Source organism: Nannospalax galili, unplaced genomic scaffold, assembly GCF_000622305.1.
Source record: "Nannospalax galili isolate Female #2095 unplaced genomic scaffold, S.galili_v1.0 scaffold45, whole genome shotgun sequence".
NCBI lineage: Eukaryota > Metazoa > Chordata > Mammalia > Rodentia > Spalacidae > Nannospalax > Nannospalax galili.
In genome coordinates this window covers 4,988,990-5,012,870 of record NW_008355775.1, presented here as the reverse complement: position 1 = coordinate 5,012,870, position 23,881 = coordinate 4,988,990, and the positions used below count along the sequence as shown (strand labels likewise).

General features: G+C 42.2%; 1 protein-coding gene across 2 annotated transcripts in view; it reads right to left on the bottom strand.

The window, feature by feature from the left end:
* Positions 1-1,419: 1,419 nt before the first annotated feature.
* Ankrd34b (ankyrin repeat domain 34B) overlaps positions 1,420-23,881 on the bottom strand; it is a 23,736-nt gene continuing 1,274 nt past the window's right edge. For both annotated transcript variants that reach the window (XM_008853320.1, XM_017803238.1), the window contains 3 exons: positions 22,205-22,287; positions 17,398-17,462; positions 1,420-4,093 (listed from right to left, as the gene is read on the bottom strand). In XM_008853320.1, coding sequence (XP_008851542.1) covers positions 2,535-4,070 — 1,536 coding nt within the window. In that variant the 5' untranslated portion in view covers positions 4,071-4,093; positions 17,398-17,462; positions 22,205-22,287 and the 3' untranslated portion in view covers positions 1,420-2,534. The remainder of the gene's footprint in view (positions 4,094-17,397; positions 17,463-22,204; positions 22,288-23,881) is intronic.

Sequence of the window (23,881 nt, the reverse complement as noted above, 5' to 3'; positions counted from 1 at the left end):
ACACTATGCAGGAATCAAATTATTAGGGAACAGAATGAGATTTGTAAAGGATGTCTGATAGAAGCATCTCTACTGGAGAGACCATCCTGGATGGGCAACGTCAGGCTTACCTCAGTATCAGGGGCTACCCTGCCCTCCTCTAAATGACTGCTGCCCTGGGTCAGTATTAGCTATATTTCCAGGAATTTCTGCTCCCCAGGAACTAAGAATGGTACCTGTAAAACTAGTAGGTAGTCATTTGACCTTTAGGTTAACTCAAACTCAATATGAAATTAAAACATGGAACGAACGAACACACACACACACACACACACACACACACACACACGATTCCTGCTGGAGACATCGGTGTCTCATCACTGGCACCCCAATGAGCATTCTACTTAGTGAAGTCAAGTCTGATGATCTGGTTTTACAGTCATACTCTAACAATATCAATATAAAATGTTCTTAGGATTTCTAGCTGGTTAAATATTCTGATGATGGCCAAAAAAGTTTAATTCTATTAAATAATTTTTTTCATGTTGGAAAGAGAACAGAGCCTAGACTTTATTATTTCTAGTTAGTTAAAGTAATATATATATAGCACAATTTTTCTTGAAGTTATGTTAAAATATTTACTAATAAAACTTACTCAAAATGATATTTTAAATCTTTATTGATACCATCTTGTTTATGAATTTAATCTGTTTACATATTCTTCCAAACAGTATCCTTACAATGGGAAGCCAAGTACTTTTTGTGGTATTAAAACTTGCAAAAAGAATTTAGCTACTTATAAACATCAGTACAATTTTAAGTTCTGAATAAAAAAAATATTTCTAGTATAATTAATATTGTCTTCAAAACATTAAATGGAAAAATCTGCTGTCACTTTTTGAAACAAAAGCCACAAATAATTAAATAATTACTATATACATTTCAACTGGTTTATATCAAATCACCAAGAATGGCATCACACCGCCTAGGAAGCAAAGAAATAAAATTGTGGACAACAGTCATCAGATTCACAGCCTTGGGCTTTCAAAAGTATCAGCTACTCTTTGCTTCAGAAGTAAGAATTCTTTGAACACCATACTTTGAAGTCATTTAGATAATATAGTCTTTTCTAAATACTTTATAATAATACTTTGTAAAGTTATTCATAGGCCCTAAAATACTAGATGATCCAAATGTCACACCAAGGACATTATCTTTATATGAATATCTAATTACTACATATCAGAAATAAAAAGATATTGCTTAATATTGACCGAATCTTTAATACATTTTATGATTAAAATTCTACTGACTTTTGTAATTTTAGCTAAACTAAACTAACCTATTAATCAGTTTTTCTTTTAAATGAAGCAAGCATTTAATTTCCATTTGTGATAAATCCCAAGCATTTTGCTTTTACTTTTCTGATTTGGTTGTTTCTTTTGGGAAGACAAGAATAGTAATTTGATGGATATGAAGGTGAATACTTTTTAATTTTTATATTATCCTACTGTTGGAAACCTATGGATAAGATCCTCAAAAATAACAGGAATTAAAAAGTACTGAGAAAGAATAATTCTGTAAGATGATAGGTAAGTTTGTTTAAAAGCAAAATATGGCACAAAAACAATAGAATTCAGCATTTGGTTTGCCAGTCTGACCTGCCTGTTTGTGTGACAGAGGGCACATGAAGGCCAGAGGATGACCTTCAGGTGTCAGTCCTTGCCTTTCCTTTGTTTGAGACAGGGTCTCTTCACCTCTGCGTCAGCCAGACTTACTGGTCCATGAACATCCAGAGATTCTCCTGTCTCTGCCTCCTATCTCCCCTTAGGGAAGCACTGGGCATACTGACACTTGCACTATTGGGTCTGGCTTTCACATGGACTCTGAACTCATATCATCAGGCTTGCACAGCAAGTGAGGCATCTCCCAGCCAGGTCCCCCTGACCTGCCAATTTGACACTGGTTTAACAGGCATTATGAACATATTATTTGCTCATTCTGACTCGTTTTTCTTTTGAAATTGTAATTAGACTTTTATCTGCCTACACTCAACATTTTCTAAGAATCTGTTCATTCTTCTTTTGTAGTTTTTCTTTACCGGTGTCAGAATATTTGACAGCTGTCAGTGTTTTATGATTTTGGCACCATGGAAAATTACAATGCTGTTCACATAAAATGTTAACAAAATTTCTGACTTGAAAACATTATTTAATAAAAAATTAAGCCAATTTGATATTTTAAAAAATTATGTCTAACATCTGCAACATTCTTTCTTGGCTGGTTTTGTTTAGATGGAAAACTTGGACTACATGAAGACTGATAACATTGAAAGTGTTGAGAAAAATAACCTTCATTTTGTTTGAGTGAATTCACTTAGCAGAAACTATGTATCTGTGTATTAAGAGTACCTAATACAAAATACATTATATTTTGATCTGCCTACCCATGATGGACTAACCAAGACTTACAAGGATACACATTGAAGATTTCTTCTCTAAATCTATGTTTCTCTGATACAGACATCTGGACATAATGTGTTTGCTAGCCATTTCTTAAAAATTTACTAACTGCTTAATTTGTTCTGTCTGCAGTGACTGTCTCCTTAACAACATCTTTTTGCTTTTGAATTCTTTCGGGAAAACAGGAACAGTTGGCATAAGCACTTTTTGACCACAAGAAAGCAGGCTACACATCTTGTTAACACCGATGTCTGCAATGGGAGGGTGAGGGTTTACATTTAAGGGTGGCAGAAACCCAGGTCTGGTCTGCACAATACTGTGATCTAAAGGGAATGCTCCAGAACCACGCCTTTCTAAAACTGCATGATTTCTCCTGCTCAGGGGGCCGGGAGGAATATTCTCCATCAATTCTTTGGACCCTGATACCAAGGAAGGCGATGGTGAGAAGATCTTTTTCTTTCCTGCTTTGCCCTCTTCTAAGGTTGGTGGGGTAACACCCTCTGAGAGCTGAGAATCAGAGCTATAGTGATTGGCCCCCAAGTTTCGCTTTTGAACTATACTTTTCAAGGTGGAAGCAAATATTGTCTGGTTAGAGTCTGGGTCTTGGTCAATGGGGATTTCAATGCATGGCTGATTTCCTTCTGGAAACAAAGACTGGTAATTTATTTCATCATATGACATCTTCCTTGAGCTGGCCTGGTCAAAGGCTCTGAGCAAGTGTGCAGTATCTTTTACATCGATGCTCTGGTGCCTGGTGATGAAGCGCTTAGACAGGGCCAGTGCATTGGTTTTGTAGGCTATTTCTTCCTCTGGAGTAATATCTTGGAGCTCCTCTTGCAAGGATGCCACCCTGGTCTGGTGCTTTAAAGATGGGGGGCTCTTGATCCAGGCTGGAGCCTGGGGTAGCTTGGGTCCATTCGTGGCCAGCACAGGCTTTCTCCCAGGAGAGCCTGGATCCCAGGAATTATCACTGCTTCCAGACAGCTCCCTATCTTTAAAGCCAAAAAGTGTCAGGTCAGTCTCAGAAGAATATGAGAGTGGCAACGAGGCTGTTTTGATGTCTATTTCCGAAGGCGTGGTACAGGCGGCTAGCAAATGGCTCCCATCCAGGTCTGCAGGCGGCATATTGAGGTACTGCTGGGTGGTCTGCCTCCCAGAGGGTGATTTGGCTGTGGTTATGATGATAACCTCTTTTCCTTTTGCCTGGCAAGCACTAAGAAGTACTTTCAGGGTCTCTCTGTCTTCTGCATTTATAGCATAAACTAAAGCCGAGTAGCCAGAACGGTCTTGCAAGCTGAGGTCAGCTCCATTCTTTAGGAGCAAGGAAACCACCTCTGGACCAGCTTTTTCTAAGCAAGCATGCATCAAAGCAGTTTTCCCAGATTTGTCTTGTATGTTGGGATCCGCACTGTTCTCTAACAGGTATTTCACCATCTTGGCTTTACCGGCACTCTGGTGGTCAACATGTTTGGTCTTACAAGCAATCATCAAAGGTGTTTCTCCACGGTCGTTGCTCTCATTGATGTAGGCACCACCTTCTAGCAAAAGTCTTGTGAGGCGAAGCCGGCTCTGGTGGACTGCTTTGATCAAGGAATTTCCATCAGTTGAAACTTCTGTTCCTTCATCCATCTTCAAAAGTCAGAAATCAATACCTAGTTATCAAAGAAGTTTGAATATTAGCTAGAATTGACACCCAAATTTGTATTCATTTCATCACTTGTTATTTCTGATGTATAAAGGAGACATAAAGGGGATTACGTTATTAATGGAGGCAGAGCAAAATCATGAATTGTGAATTTAGAAAATTTAGAAAAATAATGACCTTTATGGGGTTATAAATTAAAATGTTTCTTTAAAATCTTCCTTGAAGGTGTTACTAAGGGAAATATGGATAAAAATGGGGTTTTTTAAATGGAGGAGGGAGGGAGGGTTATACAAGGAGCCTTGGAGATAAAGGGAAAGGAGTTCAAGAGAGGTGGGACCATAGGAGAAGGATATTAACAAGGGAGAAATGGGGAAAATGGGAGCACTTTAAATGAGGAAACCATGGTGTAAGGGTTAGACAGTGAGAGAGATAAATAATGCCTAGTTTTAAAAAACCAGAGGGAACCATATTAGTCCAATAACCTACTGACAAATTATACATACAACTAGTTCAAGGAACAAAATATTTATCAAGGTTTATCTGAGAACATTTGGTTTTGCCCAAGCTTTATCTGCATAGCACAGGGTAATTAAAAGTACCAGACTGGTGAAACTAATCTTCTTGGATGTTTAACAGCCATACTTTGAGGCCTATACTAATCTGGTCTGCCCCTTGCCCTCTTAGTTTGTTTCTCCATTGCTGTGACAAAACACTCTGACCAATACCAACTTGGGGAGGAAAGGGTTTATTTGTCTTACATCTCCCAGGTCACAGTTCATCTGGGAGCCCAAGGTAGGAACTCAGGGCAGGAACCTGGAAGCAGGAGCTGGAGTACAGGCCATGGAGGAATGCTGCTTACTGGCTTAAGGCCCAGTGCTCAACTTACTTTCTTATGCAACATAGGCCCACCTACCCAGGGATGGCACCACCCACAGTGGGCTGGTCCCTCCCACATCACTCAACAATCAAGAAGATGCCCCACAGACATGGCCACAGGCCAGTCGTATGGAGGAAAGTCCCCAATTGAGGTTCCTTCAACCCAGGTATGTCAAGTTGACACTAAAGCTATCTAGCACAACTGATCCCTTATCAACTTGACACACAAACACATCACTATTAAACCATAACCTTTCTATGTCCCCAAGACATGATGTTAACATTAATATCACAACATAAGATAGTACAAACTTAAAAACCCCACAGTCCTTAAAAAATAAAAACACTTAGAAGTCCATAGTCTCTTAATAGTCTCTTAACTGTGGGTGGGCTTCTATAAAATCCAAAACAAATACTGTCTTATTTCAAAGGGAAGAATTGGGCACACCTAAGCAAAACCTAAGTCCAGCAAAGTAGCTCAAGGCTGGACATCTGGGATTCACTCATGATCCTCTGGGCTCCAAAGGGTACTGGCAGCTCCACTGCTCTGACTCTGCCGTCCACAGCACACTCAGCTCGTCTGGCAGACCCAGGCCAGCTCCATTCTACACCTGCTGCTGTCTGTGGTGGTCATCCCATGGTCCCGGCATCTCCAAAAAGCTGGGGTCGCCACTGAAACTGAGGCTACACCTTCACCAATGGCCTCTTCTTGCCTTTTGGGGTGCAAAGCCTCAGATTCTCTCCAGGTCCCCTTCAGTCCTGGGGTCTTCGCTGCAACTGAAGCTGTACTTTCACCTATGGCCTTTCCTGGCCTCTCAGAGTGCCAAGCCTCAGCTGCTGTCTGTGACCCCTTCACGCTTTCAACACCAGACCATGCAGGAGACTTACATATTACCAAGCCCTGCTTCCAGCTTGAAATAGAGGTATGGGTCCCGTCTGTGTGCTGACCCCATCTGTGTGCTGACCCTGAGGAAATACCTCCCAGAAGACTTCACCACAGTGATGCTGGTCTCTTGTTACTTACAGCTGATTTTTCAGCCCCAGCTAGCCAGCATCAATTGTCCCAGTAAAGCAAAGGTTTTGCTTCAGGTTCTGGTCTCTTATACACAGCTGATTCTTCAGCCCCAGCTGACCAGAACCCACAGATTCTCAATCCAAAAATCCCTCACAAACAGCCCTGATAGTCTCCGCTTCTCTTTGAAGCTTCACAAGCCAGGCCTCCATCGTCTATAACTCTTTCAGCATAACTGTTCCAAGCTCCACTGCAACAAACTCTGAGCACACAAATGGCTTTTCCAGCCCAAAGTTCCAAACACTTCCACAGTCCTCCCCAAATCACCAAGATCAGGTCTATCACAGCAATATCCCACTCTTTGGTACCAATTTCTGTCTTAGTTTGTTTCTCCATTGCTCTGACAAAACACTCTGACCAATACCAACTTGGGGAGGAAAGGGTTTATTTGTCTTACATATCCCAGGTCACAGCTCATCTGGGAGCCCAAGGTAGGAACTCAGGGCAGGAACCTGGAAGCAGGAGCTGGAGTACAGGCCATAGAGGAACACTGCTTACTGGCTTACTCCTCTGGCCCCTGCTCAACCTGCTTGCTTATGCAACACAGGCCCACCTGCCCAGGAGTGGCACCACCCATAGTGGGCCGGGCCCCCCGACATCACTTATCAAGAAGATGCCCCTCAGACATGGCCAAAGGCCAGTCCAATAGAGGCAATTCCCCAATTGAGGCTCCCTCAACCCAGGTGTGTCAAGTTGACACTAAAGCTATCCAGCACACCCTCCAAGGTCAACTAAGTTCCAGGGGACTATGGAGCATCTCAATGTCCTGTAACTATGGTGAGTCACCTGTCCTCTTGTTCAGGGAGGCCATGGAGACCCCACCAGATGGACCTGAACCACTGTCCAGTCTACAAATTGGAGGGTTAACACAGAGGAAACATTTCTTCCATGCTTCTAAGTGAAGCCAGCTATGGTCAAGCCAGACCTTTGACTTATCTTTACATAAGTGGAATTGGTAAAAGAAAGAAGCCAGGGGCTCCTCCCAAGCCCATGTGACCCCTAAGGAACAGATCCTCAAACTACCTTAAGAGTAAAAATAACTTGGTTTATTTGGGCTAACTGTATGGTCTTAAACACCCAAAAGGAAAGTATAACCAAAGATTAACGTGATCAGTATATTTCTTTAAGAGTCCATGTGTATAGCTAAAGGCTACATAACAAGAAACAGCACCAGACAGGAGATACCTTCTTTTGAGTTGTTGGCCAGGGTGGTCCAAGAGGCCACTCAGGCTATTGCCACAGCCCTTGATGGCCTCCCAGAACTTGAAGGTAAGACCCTACTGATGAAGACAGAACATATGTCAGACATAGGATTTGGATAAACAGAGCTGCAACTGACCTGGAAGCCATTTCCCCTGAAGGCTAGCTCTCATGGCTTTGGAGAGTGCCAAGGGAAAACATCAATGGATGATCCAGCACCAGCTTCCAGACAAAATAACCACATCAACGGCCAGCACAGCATACTCCATCCGTGCAGTAGTGGCACTTTTGTCTTGGGGGCAATTATCACTACCTAATTGGACTAAAAGCCCACTCAAAGGGAGGAAACTCAAGTGTGGTACTGTAATATAACCTAGTACACATGGCCGGAGTAGTCATAGATCTTAGAGAAAACCCCAAAAGTATCACATCGCTAGACTAATGTGATTTCTTACTATGTGCAAAATAGGTATCCTTATATTTACAAATATCCCAGTCACCACTCATTAAAAAAGCTCATTTTGCAGCAGAGACTACTACCAAGTACCACAACTGGTCACACATGTGCATTGTCTATGAATTGTCCAGGCCTAAGGGACACACCTGCAATGCAACCTCTATACCTAATGCTCATGGAACATAGAACAGGGGTAAAGAAGAGGACACTAAGAAATCATTTCTCAATAATGAAGCTCCCTCATGCAGTGGAGGGTCAGGAACACATAAGGTCACAAATGGCCAAAGTGTAGAGATCAAGAGTCTACTAAATAATGGTCCTTGGACAGGACCCATTTAACAAACTTCATCTACCCAAGGCTCAGGGACCATCGCAGAAGAGGGAGCAGAGAAATTGTAAGAGCCAGGGAGGATGGGCATGACCATATGGAAATAGAGTCCTACAAGCTCGTGGGAACCTGCTCATAGATTCTATGTCATAGGTATCAGCATATACAAGTCCTATGCATGGGGCTGGAGAGATGGTTCAGTGGTTAAGAGCACTGACTGCTCTTGCAGAGGACCGGGGTTCTATCCCCAACACCCACATGGTGGCTACGAACCGTCCTTAACTCCAGTTCTAGGGGAATCTGAAGCCCTCTTCTGACCTCTGCAGCATTGCATGACACAGGTGCACACACATACATGCAGGCAATACACTCATACACATAAAATAATAAAGTTTTTTAAAAAATTAAAAAAAAAAAAAACAAATCCCATGCAAACTCAGGCAGACCGTAAACCCAGCACAGAACTGGGAAAATGAACAGACTCCAATCTTATCTAAAGGAATGTTGGCAACTGATTGCTGCTAGGTGAAAAAGAGCTGATCTCCCTAAAACAAGGGACTCTAGATAAGTTGACTAGACTCAGAGGATGAATTTGCACTGGGGAATGGCTGGGGGCACTGACAACACAGTGGGCAGTGACAGGGATGGCAGAGTATATAGACTCCAGTGGTAGGGGGTGGAGGGGGGAGGCGATGGGTGAGTGCCATTTGGGATGTGGGTATAAAGACGAATAAGATTGTTTGGGATGTTCTGTATGAAATACACAAAATCAATTTAAAAATCTTCCTTGAATATTTATGACAAAGCAACAACATAGTACTTTCCTAACTCTCACATTAATCAATAGTCCTTTATTTTCTCCCCATGAAAAAACACTGAAAATTAATAATGTTAAAAAGTCAACTTGGGCCGGAGAAATGCTTATACAAGCATGAGAACCCGAATTGGAATCTCCAGCACCCAAGTAAAAAGCCAGGCATAGCCACCTGGGTGGGCCTGAGGCCCCATCTTTGGGGGCAGAGACCAGTGGATCCAAAGGTCTTGCTGGCCTGCTAGCCTAGCTCAAAAGAGGAGCATCAGGTTCAATGACAGACTGTGTCTCAGGGGACTAAGGCAGAGAGCAACAGAGGAGGACAGCACCTGATATCCTACTCTGGTCTCTGCATGCACACACACCGGTTCATGCACAGGGGTTCATGCACACACCCCTTTGTATAACACACACACACACACACACACACACACACACACACACACAAAGGCCAGGTGTGGTGGTGCACACCTTTACCCCAGCATTTGGGAGACAGAAGCGGGTGGATCTCTGTGTTTGGGCCCAGCCTGGTCTATATAATGAGTTCCAGGCCATCCACATAATGAGACCCTGTTAGGAAGAAAAGGGGAAGGGAGGTAAATTTATGCAAAAAGTACAAAGGTCAAAGTTCTATATAACTGCAAATGAGTTGTTAAAATACCACGTTTGCAGTGGCTTAATGTAACAACATTGGCATCAAATCACTTAAATTCCTCGAATAATTAATGTAAGAGATATCTAGAGCTTCAGTTTGAAAGGAAATTTTATAATTTTTTATTTAATTTTATTTTGTATGTATGAATATTTTGCCTGTATATATGTAAGTGCACTTCTGTGTGTAAACCCATAGAGGATCGAAGAGGGTATTAGATCCCTTGCAACTGGAGTTACAGACAGTTGTCTGCAGGACACAGGTCCTCTGGATGATCAGTCAGTGCTCTTAACACCAAGCCATCTCTCTAGCCCCTAATTTTTATGTTTTTGTTAAAGAATAAAAAATTACTTGGTCTATAAAATGTTACAGTAACTGATACCATGTCAGAACTTCATACTGGGATGGGAGTGGTGAGGTTGTGATCATGCATTACTCCAATCTGACTAGTCTATGAGATTAGCAATAACTACAGGGTTAAGTTTGTACAGATGGGGCTGGAGAGCTAGCTCAGCAGTTAAGAGCACCTGCTGCTTTTCCAGAGGCTCAGCATTTAGTTCCCAGCACCTAAGTCTGGCAGCTCACAAGTACCTGCAACTCCAGCTCCAAAGGATCTGATGCCTTCTTCTGGCCTCCACCTCCACAGACACCTGCATACATGTGGCATATATCCACACAGCCATACACACATACACATAAAGATAATAATACTTAAAAAAAATTAAAGCCAAACATGGTGGTTCACACCTTTAATCCCAGTACTCAGGAGGCAGAGGCAGGTGGATTTCTGAGAGAACAAAGTCAGTCTGGTCTACATATCACATTCCAGGGCAGTGGGAGCTACAGGGAAAAATAATAATAATTGAAAATTTTGAAAAGAGCCATGCATATTTTGTAAGCATTTTTGTTTTGCTTGTTTTAGTGATACTGGGACTGAATCCAGAGCCTTGAACATTCTAGACAAGCACTTGGCCACTGTGCTACTTCCCAGCTCACAATTCAATTTTTTCAAAATTTACTATTTTTATTTTATGTGTATGTGTGTATTGCCTGCATGTAGGTAAGTACACCCATGTTGTGCAATGCCTGTGGAGGTCAGAAGAGGCTGTTGGATCCCCTGGGACTGGAGTTACAGACAGTTGTTAGCTGCCATGTGGGTGCTGGGATTTGAACCTGGGTCTTCTGCAAGAACAACCAGTGTTCTTAACTGCTGAGCCATCTCTCCAGCCCCTCTCAGTTCAATTTTTATCATTGAAATTAAAAATATTTAATTTATTTAAATATTTCAGATTCTTAACAGATAACTTCATTATGGAGGTAATAATTATCCTTTCATATAGAGATCCTTTCATATTGAGCTAAGGAAAATTGTGTCTTTTTTTTTTTTCGAGATAGGGTCTTTCTGTAGCCCTAGCTGTCCGAGAATTCACTACATAGACCAGCCTGGCCTTGATCTCACAGAGATCTGCCTGCCACCTCTTGAATCCTGGGATTAAAGGTATAGCCAGCATGCTGGCCCAGAATTCTATCTTCTAATAGTGCTTAGAATAGGAAAGATCAAATGGTATTTATATAATATTTAACTGTAATTTGAGTGACTTTTAGAAAAATATCCTAATCATTGACTTTTTTCATTATTTAGAAAATTCTTCATTAGTTTCTGTAATTAAGTCCACATAGATAAGACCCCACATATTTTATATAATGCATTAGCTTTATACAAATGGAAAAAAATTAACATTTCTAGACCAATATGACCATTCATTTTTATATCATGAAAACATAACATGGTAAACTGGATAATCACTGATTTTTTTTTTTTTTTTTTTTTTTTAAGACAGGGTCTCGCTATACAGTGCTAGCTAGCCTGGAATTCACTACGTAGACCAGGCTGGCCTTGAACTCACAGAGATCTGCCTGCCTCTGCCTCCCAGTCCTGGGATTAAAGGGGAATGCCACCAGACCTGGCCTAATCACTGATTTTTTTTTTTTAAAGAGGGTTAGACAGGAGGACTGAGCTTAAGGCCAGCCTGGGCTACAGAGTGAAACCTGGTCTCAAAAACTTTTAAGATTATGGGGCATGCAGTTTCTTGGCCAAAACTTTCAATGTCCTTGTGTCTCTTAGCAACCTACTCCATTCCAAAGGCCCAAAATGTTGAAAATATTTGGGAGCTTTTATCTAATCCTTAAAAGATTTTAGGGTTGCCTCTTCAGAGGGGGGATTGTTAGAGTAGCCAAAAGCCCCATAAAAAAAATAAATCACTCAAAGAAGAAGAAAGAGTACATGAAGTTATCAGAAAAAAGTGATAGGGAGATATGGGAGGAGTTGGAGGGGAGGGAGTGGGCATGGATTTGATCAAAACACCTAATGTGCATGTATGAAATTCTCAATAAATTACTTAAAAAAAAGATTATGGGGCATGATTTCTATTTAATAACAGGATAGGTGATGACTCTATTACCCTCCTACTACACAAAGAGAGAGAGTTCAGGAAGAGATCAGGAAGTGAAAAGGAAAAGAGAAGAGAAGCTTGCTCAGATGTGGATTCATTGTTAACTAGCTATATGATCCTGATTATGAGCTGGCCAGAGCTGCAAAGATACAAGCCTGCACTCAGGGGCTCACAGAGGCTTTTGAAGTTACTGTTCAGAGCTGGTTGCTGCAAGATTCATGAGAATGTAGCAGCTTTAGCAATTTAAGGACAGAAATGGGCTTGATAGAAGCCAACTACGGGAGCTGCTTCTGGAAGACTGGGTAAGAATTTGGCAGGTTGGGCTGGGGGTGCAGCTGAGTGGTAGTGCATTTGCCTAGCATATGCAAGGTCCTCAGTTCTGTCCTCAGCAACACACACAAACACACACACACACACACACACACACACACACACACATTAAAATTAAGAAGGCTCAGCAGGTAAAGGTGCTTGCTGTGCACACGTGAAGACCAGAGTTCTATTTCTAGAACCCATACAAAAGTGGAGAGAACCAACACCACAATGTTGTTCTCTGCTTCCACATGTGCAATGTAGCATTACGTGCTCACACACACACATCACACATAATAGTAATAAATAAAAATAATTAATTAAAAAGAGACTTTAGCAGGCAGACAAAGGAGGAAGGGGGAAGAAGAGAGTGCAAAGGCGAAGAGGCCTAGCCAGCATTTAACTATAGTGAAACAGGCTCTGTTTACTGGGATAGAACTAAACTTAAAATGCTGCAGCTGATGACTAGACTTAGGGGTTTACATGGCACAACACAGACATATAATTTTGCTCCTTTCTGAAACCCCCCAAAACTAAACAGTGTTTTAAAAGAAATACCTTCACAAAGATTGAGAGAAAACAGCATTCTGAAAGCCAGAAAGCAGATAAGCCAGTAGGAACAGATTGAGCTAGCCTGAGAAAGCTAAGCACTCACCTCAGACATGCCACAGAATTCTCAAAGGAGGCAGCAGCATGAAGCCTCAGAACTGGGGTGTGGGTATGGGTAAAGAATCCAGCCAAAATAAGGAGGGGCTGGTGAAAAGATGTCAGAGAGCGGGTAGAGAGCCCTTGCTGCTCAAGTGGGATCCTACTTGGACAGCAGCAGAAAGCCTAGTGTGTGGGCTGAGTCTGAGACCCCATCCCCCTCCACTGCACCAGTCTCCCCTTTACCAGATCCCTGGGTGACTGCTGGCATGTGAAAGGTTGAGAAGTCTGATAAGAGGTGCTTCCTGCGGCTCCAAGCCACCAGTGACAGACCCCTCGTTCGCCTCAGGAGTCATCCAGAAGCTTGGTCTCTGAAAACAGGGAAATACGAGGTCTCTGGATTGGAGGTAAGTGATTACTTACTGACCACCATCTGAAAAAACCCACAGCCTATTCCCCAACCCCTATTTCCAGTTCCAAGAAGGCTGCCAGCAACACCTGATTCCTCAGGCAAAAATTGCTAAAGTCTTCTTTCAACAGTTGGATCTGCCTAAGGGGAATATCACATGTCCCCAGGGCATCCCACAGTGAGGCTCACAGGTGAAAGGCTTCACCAACCTGCTTGAACCTTCTCAGCCTTTGGATCTAGCCCTTTAGTCATGAGTGGACAATTAAAATGAACACCAGAAAGCAAGCTGCAAGTCTCTTACATTAAAGATGGATTCCAGAACAAATAGAAAAAAGCAACTTCGAGGAAAAAGATAGTAGTGAGGAAAATAAAAACTTCGAAACTTGGGGCTAGAAAGATGGTCAGCAGTTAAGAGTACTGGCTACTCTTGCAGAGGACCCAGGTTCAAATCCCAACACCCACATGGTGGCTAACAACCGTCTGTAACTCCAATTCCATGGGATCCAACACCCTCTTCTGATCTGCTTGGGCACTACACGACATGGGTGTACTTACATACATATAGGCAATACATTTATACACACAAAATAATAAGTAAATTTTTTTTTTAAATTTCAAAGAGATAAGAGATGTTACAGCATATAAAAGTCTATGAAAAAAAGAATATTCAGAGACCATGAAATCACAAAAGGTAAGAATATGAAACAAATCCACAAAACTCAGTAGGTTTGGATGATAATATTGATAAAATCTCCAACATAGTCCAAAAAGAAAAGGAAAACACATTGGACCTGTTGTCATCTGCCTGTAATCCTAGTACTTAGAAGGCAGAGGTTGGAGAGTAAGAAGTTCAAGGTCAGCCCTGGCTACAGGAGACAAACAACAACAGCAGAAGCAAACAACAACAAAAACAACAGAAGAAAAAGAAGTCTAGTCCAGGAATGCCAACATCCAAATAATAAAAGTTCTGGCAAAAAACAAAACAAAACAAAACAGTAGTGGAATGGTATCCTAATTAGCATTAACTATTTATTGACACAGCCTAGGATCTCTAGAGGAAAGCCTTGATTGAGGAATTTCCTAGATCAGATTGGCCTGTGGGCATGTATGTGGGGATGGTTTTGATTATTCATCAGTCCCAGAGGACACAGCCCACTCTGGGCAGCACCATCCTCAGGCAAGTGCCTCTGGGATGTATAAGAAAGCTAGCTAGCCAGATGTGGTGGCAAGATGCCTTTAATCCCAGCACTTGGGAGGCAGAGGCAGGCTGATTTTGGTGAATTCAAGGCTAGCCTGGTCTACACAGCAGGTTATAGGCCAGCTGGGGCTACAGGGAAACTCTTTTTCATAAACACCAAAAAAAGAAAGAAAACAAGTTAAGCATGAGCCTGTGAAAGAGCTAGAGAGAAAGCCAGCAAGAGACTCCTCCATGATTCCTACCTCCAGGTTCCTACCTCTGGGTTCCTACCTCCATGGTTCCTACCTCCAGGTTCCTGCCATGACTTCCTTCAGTGATGGACTATGAATGGAAGTGCAGGCCAAAAGACTCTTTGCTACCCAAGTCGTTTTTGGTCATAATCTTGTATCACAGACAGCAACAGAAAGGAAACTCAAACAAAGGGGAGCAGAAAAGAAGTCACCAATGACAGTGAGAAACACTCCCAGGCCTGGGAGATGGGAGTTACCAAATTGAAAAGGCTGAACAGAGCATTACATTATGAATGAAAACCACTCATACCCTTGACATATGGTTGTAAATTTCCAGAACATCAAACAGAAAAGATTTCATAATCCTAGGGGTAAGGGTAGGGAAGGGGCCCTAGGGTATCACATAAGTCACATACCAAGGGATCAAAAATCAGTATAGGTTAGGGTATATCAACAATAACAATGAAACATTGCAGAAATGTATTTAAATGTCAGAAGGAAAAATGATCCTCAGCTTAGAATTCTATATTTAGCCAAACCTTCAAGCAAGAATTGGAGCATACTCTCAAGAATTAACTGAAGGCTGTAACCTACCAAGATGAAATGGTAAATAAGAAAAAAGAGAATACAGCATAACAGCAGCTGGAGATCATGGAGGGAAGGTGTCCCAAGCCCCCCCCCATCAAAAAAAAATGCTCGAGGACCTGCAGGGTTGACAGATATGCACAGACATGCTCTCTAAGGTCACCCCGCCATTTTCCATCTGTTCATTGAGGGCCAAAGGGCACAGCAGCGTGCCCAAAGTTCACGTCTCTACTTGCTTTGTCCTGAGGTTTCTCTGCCCTCTCCTCCTGATCCTGTTTCTGGGGCCTCAAATGACGTTCATTTCAGCTCTGTTCTCCCACTCTGCTTTGACCCCTGGGGAAAAAAGCTCAACAGTCCACTCCCTTTGGAGACACAGTACCTGTACTACACTGTGTCCAGGCCAGAGCCTTGTCACCATGAGCCCCAGCAGTGACTCACTCCTGCCTGACTTTGCTAGAGAAGCTCCTTCAAGTGCTCAGGGACCCAGGGCCAGCTGACCTTCTGAAAGTGTCTGCCAGTCGGTCTCAGTCTCTCTCTCCCTTCTGAGAGCCTCTCTCTCTGTCTCTCTTTCTCTTTCTCTCTCTATGGTTTTGCTGTTTGGTGTTTTTTATCATAATTTCCCTACAGCCCCTGCTGGCCTGGAACTCACTATGTAGACTAAGCTGGCCTCCATCTCACTGAAATCAGCCTGCCTCTGCCTCCTAAGTGCTGGGATGACAGGTATGTGCCACCACATCCAGCAATATCACTCTTTATTTTTCTGTTTTGTGCTTGCTACCCAGTTAAAAAATTATTTCACTTAGGAATGAGTTCTAAGTGGCAGACAAAAGTAAAAGCAAAGGGAATGGTTAGCATACGAATCAAGAGAAAGTGGCCTTTTGTTCGGTGGAGGGGAACAATGCAATCTGGGAGAGACACCCAGAAGTCCCTAAGGTTCTAGCAATGTTTTTCAACGTGAATGCTCTGCATCGAGGTATCTATTCTCTCTTTAAAAATTATTATTTTTATGTGTATGTGCGTTATGCCTGTATGTATGTGCAGGACCCATGGAAGATAGAACAGGGTGTTGGATTCCCTCAAACTGGAGTTACTGATGGTTGTTAGCCATCATGTGGGTGCTGGGATTTGAACCCCAGACTTCTCTAAGAACAGCCAGTGCTCTCTTAACTGCTGAGTCATCTCTCCAGCCCCAAAGTATCTATTCTTTAATTAATTAATTTTTTATTTTGTGTATGTGTGTATTGCCTGCATGTACGTAAGTGCACCCATGTCATGCAATCCCCTGTGCAGGACAGAAGATCCCTTGGAACTGGAGTTATGGACTGAAATGTTCCCATAGAGGTACTTGAGTTCTTTCACTAGAACCAATGCCATATAAGCCTGTATAAATTGGGTTAAATTAAGCTAGTCACTATATTAAATTTCACATTTTCTACAATCAATGGATCTATTCTGTTCTTTAACATTAAATCTTTTATTTATTATTTTTATGTGTATGTGTGTATTGCCTGCATGTACGTAAGTGCACCCATGTCATGCAATCCCCTGTGCAGGACAGAAGATCCCTTGGAACTGGAGTTATGGACAGTTGTTAGCTGCCATGTAGGTGCGAGGATTTGAAACCAAGTATTCTGTAAGAACAACCATTGAGCCATCTCTCCAGTTCTCAAGGTATCTATCTATTCTTTAAACAGTACATTTTTCATCCTAATCCATAAAATACAACTCTCAACTACTGTAAATAGATCATGTCTACAGAAAAGACCATAGCAAATTAAAGGTAGATTTCATTATTAAAATTTACAAACAGTCATACTAGGCTTTCTTTTTATATCACAATTCAGCTCTCACAGTATTATTAATAGTATTTGTTGTCAAATGTTCCACTGGAGTTACCACAAATAAGTTTGTGAAAGGCAGTATTCCAAATAAAGCAATTCATCTCCGTTTTTGTATCATTTATGATGCAAAGCAAAGAACACCCACTCAGTGAGTAGGTGCATAAACTGAATGAAAGTGAATGTCTTGATTTTGTGTACCCATTGTCACTTCTATAAACGCTTTTCCAGAAGCAAAAACATACCTGGAACTTTGGATGCAGGAATTAAGAATCTTTTGGTAGTATGGTATCCAACTCAGAGGTCTATTCTGGAAGCAAAACATTTGAAAGAGTTTATATGAAACAAAAGATCACTAAAGAAATCTTGTCTTGGTGTTTTTCATATACAAATGGATTTAATGTAGCAAAGAAATTTGGAGGCATTGGAACATAGGATCAAATATAGAAGAAACCACTTAGTAACCTCAATCTAAGGAATGACACAGTATCAATCACAAAAAACCAAACAAGTTTAAAAAGCCTTGAATGAAAGTTACATTTGAATCCAGTATGGTGGCTCATGCCTGTATACAGGCCTTTGATCCCAGCACTTGAGAGACAGAGGCAGGAGATCTCTGTGAGATCAAGGCCAGCTGGGGCTACAAGGAGATCCTATCTCAGACAAACAAAAACATAAAAATAAAAATAAAACAAAGCAAGTTACATTTGAGAAACAGATACTCAAATAAGAGCAAGTTACCATATACTATATTTCTTTCTTTTTAAGAATTATTTTTATTTATAACCATGTGTATGCATGTATCTATCTTGGAGGAGATATGCACAGTTGCCCTTGGAGACCCAAAGAGGATGTCTGATTCCTAGGAGCTATAGTTACAGGTAGTTTTGAGTCAACCAGATATGGGAGCTGGGAAGTGAACTCAGGTCCTCTGCAAGAGCAGTACATGCTCTTCACCACTGAGCCATCTTCCCAGACCTCTATGTACTATATTTCAAAATTATACTCTCACATGATTTCTAGTATTTGGACAACCTTGTTTGTTCTCTCCACTGTTTTGACGTGTGATAACCTATTTGGAAATATTTTAGGTGTTCCCCCCCCCCGCCCACCATTATGTAAAGTCCTTCTCTACAACACTAGCTCTGAACACTTCTAGTCACAACATTTCTCTCATCAAGATTAGGGTCAGGAGGCTTGGAGAAGAAGGAAATTGGCAATATACTACAGATTGTGATATTTGGAAAGGGCAGTGGTCCCTTCTTGGTCCAATGGAAAGGGGGATGTTGCGAGTTGCAGGGTCTCAGAGAAGCTGAGCAGTGGCACCAACTAGCAGCCTCCTTTATGATGGCAGGCTTCTCCAGAGGCCAGGAGGTAACTTAGTGAAAAAAAACTCCAGGAGGAATTAATTTTCTTTTTCTTTTTTTTTTTAAATTTATTTTTATTTTATGTGTATGGGTGTTATGCCTGCATGTACCTAAAAGCACCTGTGTTATGTAGTACCCGAGGAGGAAAGAAGAAGGCGTTGGATTTCCTGGAACTGGAGTTACAGATGGTTGTTAGTCTCCATGTAGGTACTGGGATTTGAACCTGGGTCCTCTGCAAGAGCAGCCAGTACTCTTAATTGCTAAGCCATCTCTCCAGCCCTATGAATTTTATTTTTGAATCATTATTTTGTGTGGAGGGTGCATGTTTGTATGTGGGTGCATGTACAGTGTGTGCAGGTGCACGTGGAGGCCAGAGGTCAAGCTCAAGTGTTCTCCAGGAGCTGTCCACTTTGTTATTTGAAGCAGAGTCACTGTGACTTAGAGTTCTATGATTAGGCTAGCTAGCTGGCTGGTAAGACCATCGATCTGCTTGTCTCTGCCCCCCAAGTACTGACTTTATAAGCAAGTGCCATTATGATTGGGTTTTTTTGTTTGTTTGTTTGTTTGTTTGTTTTGTTGTTGTTTTAAACATGGACAAAAGGGATCAAACTCAGGTCCATACATTTACATGGCATGTACCTTATTGACTGAACAAGCCCCTTAGTCTTTAAGTTTTTAAGAAACAGAGTCTCAGACTGGCCCTGAATTTCTGGGCTCTAGCTTCTGTCTCAGTCTGCTGAATAGCAAAGACTGTAAGCATGTGCCACCATACCCAGCCATGAAGATTTTTGAGGTTTGTTCACATTAAAAATATTTTATTGATTATTTTTATTTTATGTGTATGTGTGTATTGCCTGCATGTAGATAAGTGCACCTGTGTCATGCAATGGCCGCAGAGGACAGATGAGGTTGTTGGAGCCCCTGGAACTGGAGTTACGGACAGTTGTTAGCTGCCATGTGGGTGCTGGGATTCAAACCAGGGTCTTCTGCAAGAACAGCCAATGTTCTTAACCTCTGAGCTATCTCTCCAACCCCAAAGTTTGTTCACATTTTAATATTTAGTAGACAATTCTGATATCACTTAAACATTCATTTTTTTTTTTTTTTTTAGAAAAAGTTGTCAGATACTTTATTCTCCAAAGGTTAGAGGTTTAGGTTCCCAGAGTCATTTTATAGTCAGCACCTTACAAGACAAATCCCATTTTTAGGCCTCTATCCTCTTTCAGGTGTTTTATCTTGCCAGATCCATTTGTCTATCATAAATTTTGACAATTAGGTCTAACTTACTTTTCTGAGTGTTTTATGAAACCACTTCTTTCCTTCTGTGAGAAGCACCCTGACTGAAAACCCGGGGCTGATATAATATTAACATTCAGTCAGTCTCTTTGTTATCCCAGCTTCTGTGGACACTTCCTTGGTTCATTTATACCTTCCTTGCAGATAACAGTTCAATTGGGACAAGTTCCGGATGAGACAGACCCAGATTTCCTGATTTTCCTATATGCTAGCTATATCCCCTGGTCAAGCCTCAGCCTCTTTGAGTTTTAGCTTCCTCAGCCACAGAGTGATAATCTTACAACATTCATTGTGTGTGGCCGTAGAACTGAAATCAGATGGCACTAGAAGGCAGCTTTCCTGCTGTGCCTTCTACTTGATGCATTCTTCTTCCTTAAGAGTTTTATCTCAGAATTTAGCCAGCCATGGTAGGGCACACCTTTAATCCCCGCACTCTGGAGGCAGAGGCAGGCAGATGTCTGTGAGTTCAAGACCAGCCTGGTCTACATAGTGAGTTCCATCCAGGCCAGCTGGGTCTACAGGGAGATCCTCTCTCAAAAGGACCAAAAAAGAAAGAAAAGAAAAGAAAAAAGAAAGAAAGAAAGGAAAGAATCTCAGAATTTAACCTTATTTTTTTATCATATCTCAAATTCAAAGCCTTTTAAAATAATAGCTGGAGGGGTAGTTTAGTTGCTAAAGTGCTTGTCTTGTGGGCATAGTAGTGCATGCTTATAACCTCAGTCCTGGAGAAGCCAAAATAGGTGGATACTTGAGGTTCACTGAGCAGCCGGCCTAGTCTACTTGGCAGGTTCCCAGCTACTCAGAAGCCATGGGGTTTTTTGTTTGTTTGTTTGGTTGGGTTTTTTGGTTTTGTTTTACTTTTAAGGTAGGGACTAGAGGGATGGCTCATTGAGTAAAGGGCTTCCTATGTAAGCATGAGTACCAGAGTTCAGATTCTCAGCAGTCTCATAATGTTGGGAGGGCATTGTTGCCAGCCTGTAATTCCAGCTTATGGGAGGCAGAGACAGGATCCCCAGAGCAAGCTGGCTAGTAGCTGAATTAGTGAGCTCTAAATCCAAGGGGGAGACCCTGCCCCAATATATAAGATAGAGCGTGAGCAAGGAAGACTCCTACCTCAACCTCTGGCCTGCATGCACATGCTCAGGTACACATGAACCCAACATATATGTGTGCCTGCAAACAAGCATACAGCACACACACTACACAAACATACCACACAAAAAAAGTAGACAGTGTCTGAGGAGGACACCCAAGGTTGTCCTCTGTCATCCACACACATACACATACACTTGAACACACATATACACACCAAAAATGCAATAATTAAATTAATTAAAAATAGAGATAAAATGTTGGAAATGATTTTCTTTTTACTCTGTAAGTAATATTTTGTCAAACTGAGTGGGCTCTAATAAGTAAAGAATGGAAGAAACACCTTCTTTATGTGGATTTTCCTTAGGCTTTTCTCCTACCACGATTTCAAAACTGTTAGAAGATCTGAAGTATTAACAGTGCATAAATTGTTCTTTATTTTAAAACTAGAATGTCTTCAACTTTGGTTATTTCACACTGGGTATTTGCAACATTCTTTCTCTGCCATTCTCTGCTGACAAGACTCCACTTCCACTCAAATTTTAGTTATTTAGTGATTTTGGGCGGCGGGGCTTTTTTGAAACAGGGTCTCCCTGTAGCCCCAGCTGGCCTGGAACTCGATATGTAGACCAGGCAGGCCTTGAACTCACAGAGATCTGCCTGCCTCTGCCTCCAGAGCGCTGGGATTAAAGGCATGCACCACCACACCCGCCCTATTTAGTGATTTTTGTAAAAGATTTAAAAGTATCTATTCTCAAGAACAAAGAAAATTGAAGGAACGATATTATTAGATGAACAATTTCAAATAAGCTGTGCAAAGAGAAGAGAGCTGGCAGGGTGGTTGAATGCTGTACCATGAAAAGCCAGTCACGTGAAGACCCAGGAACTTTGGCACTCGGTAGTCCCAGGCATCACGTAAAGTGGCAATGAGACACAGGGCTGAAAACAAGAGGATGGTTGAAAGTCTGAAGAGTGCCTGGACTTCCAGGTGCCACCCCCACCCCAAGTAGCTGACAACCAGTTTTCTGGGCAAAAGAACAAAGACTGATTCTCTGCACAAATTGATCAGAAAGGCGTCAGACAACAGAGGCAACAGATGAGGATAAAGGCAGAGTCTGGGCTGAATGCTAGGAGTCCTAGCTTACTATCCTGCTACCAGGAGACTGAAAAACAGGAGCAAAGCACTGCATCTTAGAATTAGGAGCCCTAGGAAAAGTCTGTTGGTAAATGAAGCAATTCAAACCATAGCTACACTCACCCTCTCAGACACCCACTCCACATGGAAATAGAAAGTTACCTGAAAACATTATTCCTGATTTCATACTTCATTTTTGTCTCTTCTCTCCCTGGTTGAGTTTTCTGTCAGCCAGCTGTCAGCTCCTTCCAAAAGAAATTAAAGCTCTTCAGAGTCACAAAAACGATTTGTTGCATGCATTTTTCCCATTTGGAGTCCAGTTTTTTAATTCCTTGTTTAGAAATCCCTACAGTGTTAGGTTTATCATATTTCACCAATTATGAGTTTGTAAATGTGTCTGGAATAGATCCCACGCACAGCAACCAAGTGTGAGTCTGTTTGCAGGCAAGACCACCCTACAAGGCCTGCTGGAGTTGCCAGGGCCTCACTACACATCTGGTCCAGTCCCCATTTTGTGCAGGAGAGGAGATTAGGAAGAGAAAGGTGACCGGATTCTTACAAGGTCATTCCTCTTACCTGCCTGCCAGCATTAAGTACTGGCTTCTGTGTTCTGTATCTTAATATCCTTGCTTCTGGGATGACAGGCTTCCCAGGGCAGGGCCCTATTTGGAATACCTGACTTGTGTGGTACCCAACACAGCCGTGCCGCAAGACTGATGTGCTTTCAAAGCCATCTTAGAGATGATCTTTCCTGCGGCTTTTTCTTTCCCATACCATCCCAGCTTTCTGTTCATTAACACAGCACAGTGATTTTCCTTTGTGTTCCCTCCATAAAAGAGTCTTCTGGCTGTAGAGGAGGAGGGTGGGCATATAGGTCTAAAGCTCAAAATTCAGTCCTTCCCCTTTTGTCCTAGGCCCCACCATGATAGGGAAGAGATAGGAGGGTGTATACCAGGAACCTGGGCTAGCTCTTTCCAAGTTACCTTTTTTGGGGGCATATCATTCCTCAGTTTCTTCATCCCTAACACAAAAATAGCATCTACTTTACAGTAGATGTGAAGAGTTTAAAAGACCAGAATATATGTGTTACTTAGGAATTCAGTAAGTACTAGGTTTCAAACATGCATCACTAAATACAGGTCCTGCATGTGTGAGTCTTTTGGGCTGGTGGGGCCTGACGACCAGAGGCAAAGTCTTTTGTGGAGCCAAGAACCACATGAGCCTGTTAAAAAGATTCCTCACTCCTATCTGCTTCCTGGTTGCTTCTAACCCCTGCCTCTGCTCACACAAGGCTGCCTGCCTCATCATCCTCAAGCCATTTGATATCAATTCCCCTGCCAGAATGAAGGACAGAGGTGCTGCTACAGTTCAAAGAGAGGTTAGAGAACCCTCAGGTCCCAGGCAAGAGGACAACCTTGCGTTAGAACCGACTAGCACTGAAGACTTGCAGAGATTCCCTTCCCAGACATCTTTAAAAATGAGAATCCCGATGAGAAAATCAAGGCGGATGGGGAGCCAGCTGTTACTGGAATGAGGCCAGACAGAGGTCACAAGCCGGGCATGTCTCTTCCCAGCAAAGAGAGAGTCAGAGAGCCAAGCAAAGGTGCAATGACTGGTCAGGAAAAGTCTGCTTCCTTGACTCTCCTTCTAAGAAATACTCAGAACCTGCCCAAGGGAAGGAGTTAGTTGATGAGGCTTGTGGCTTGCTGTTTCCCTCACTAACCTCCAAAGACTAGGCTGTCTTCTAGACACCTCTGCACTGCCCCTTGGGCCTCCAGGGCTGGGTTATGGGGTACCTAGATCCCAACTTCTCTGAGTAGATTCCCCTCGCGGGGGGGG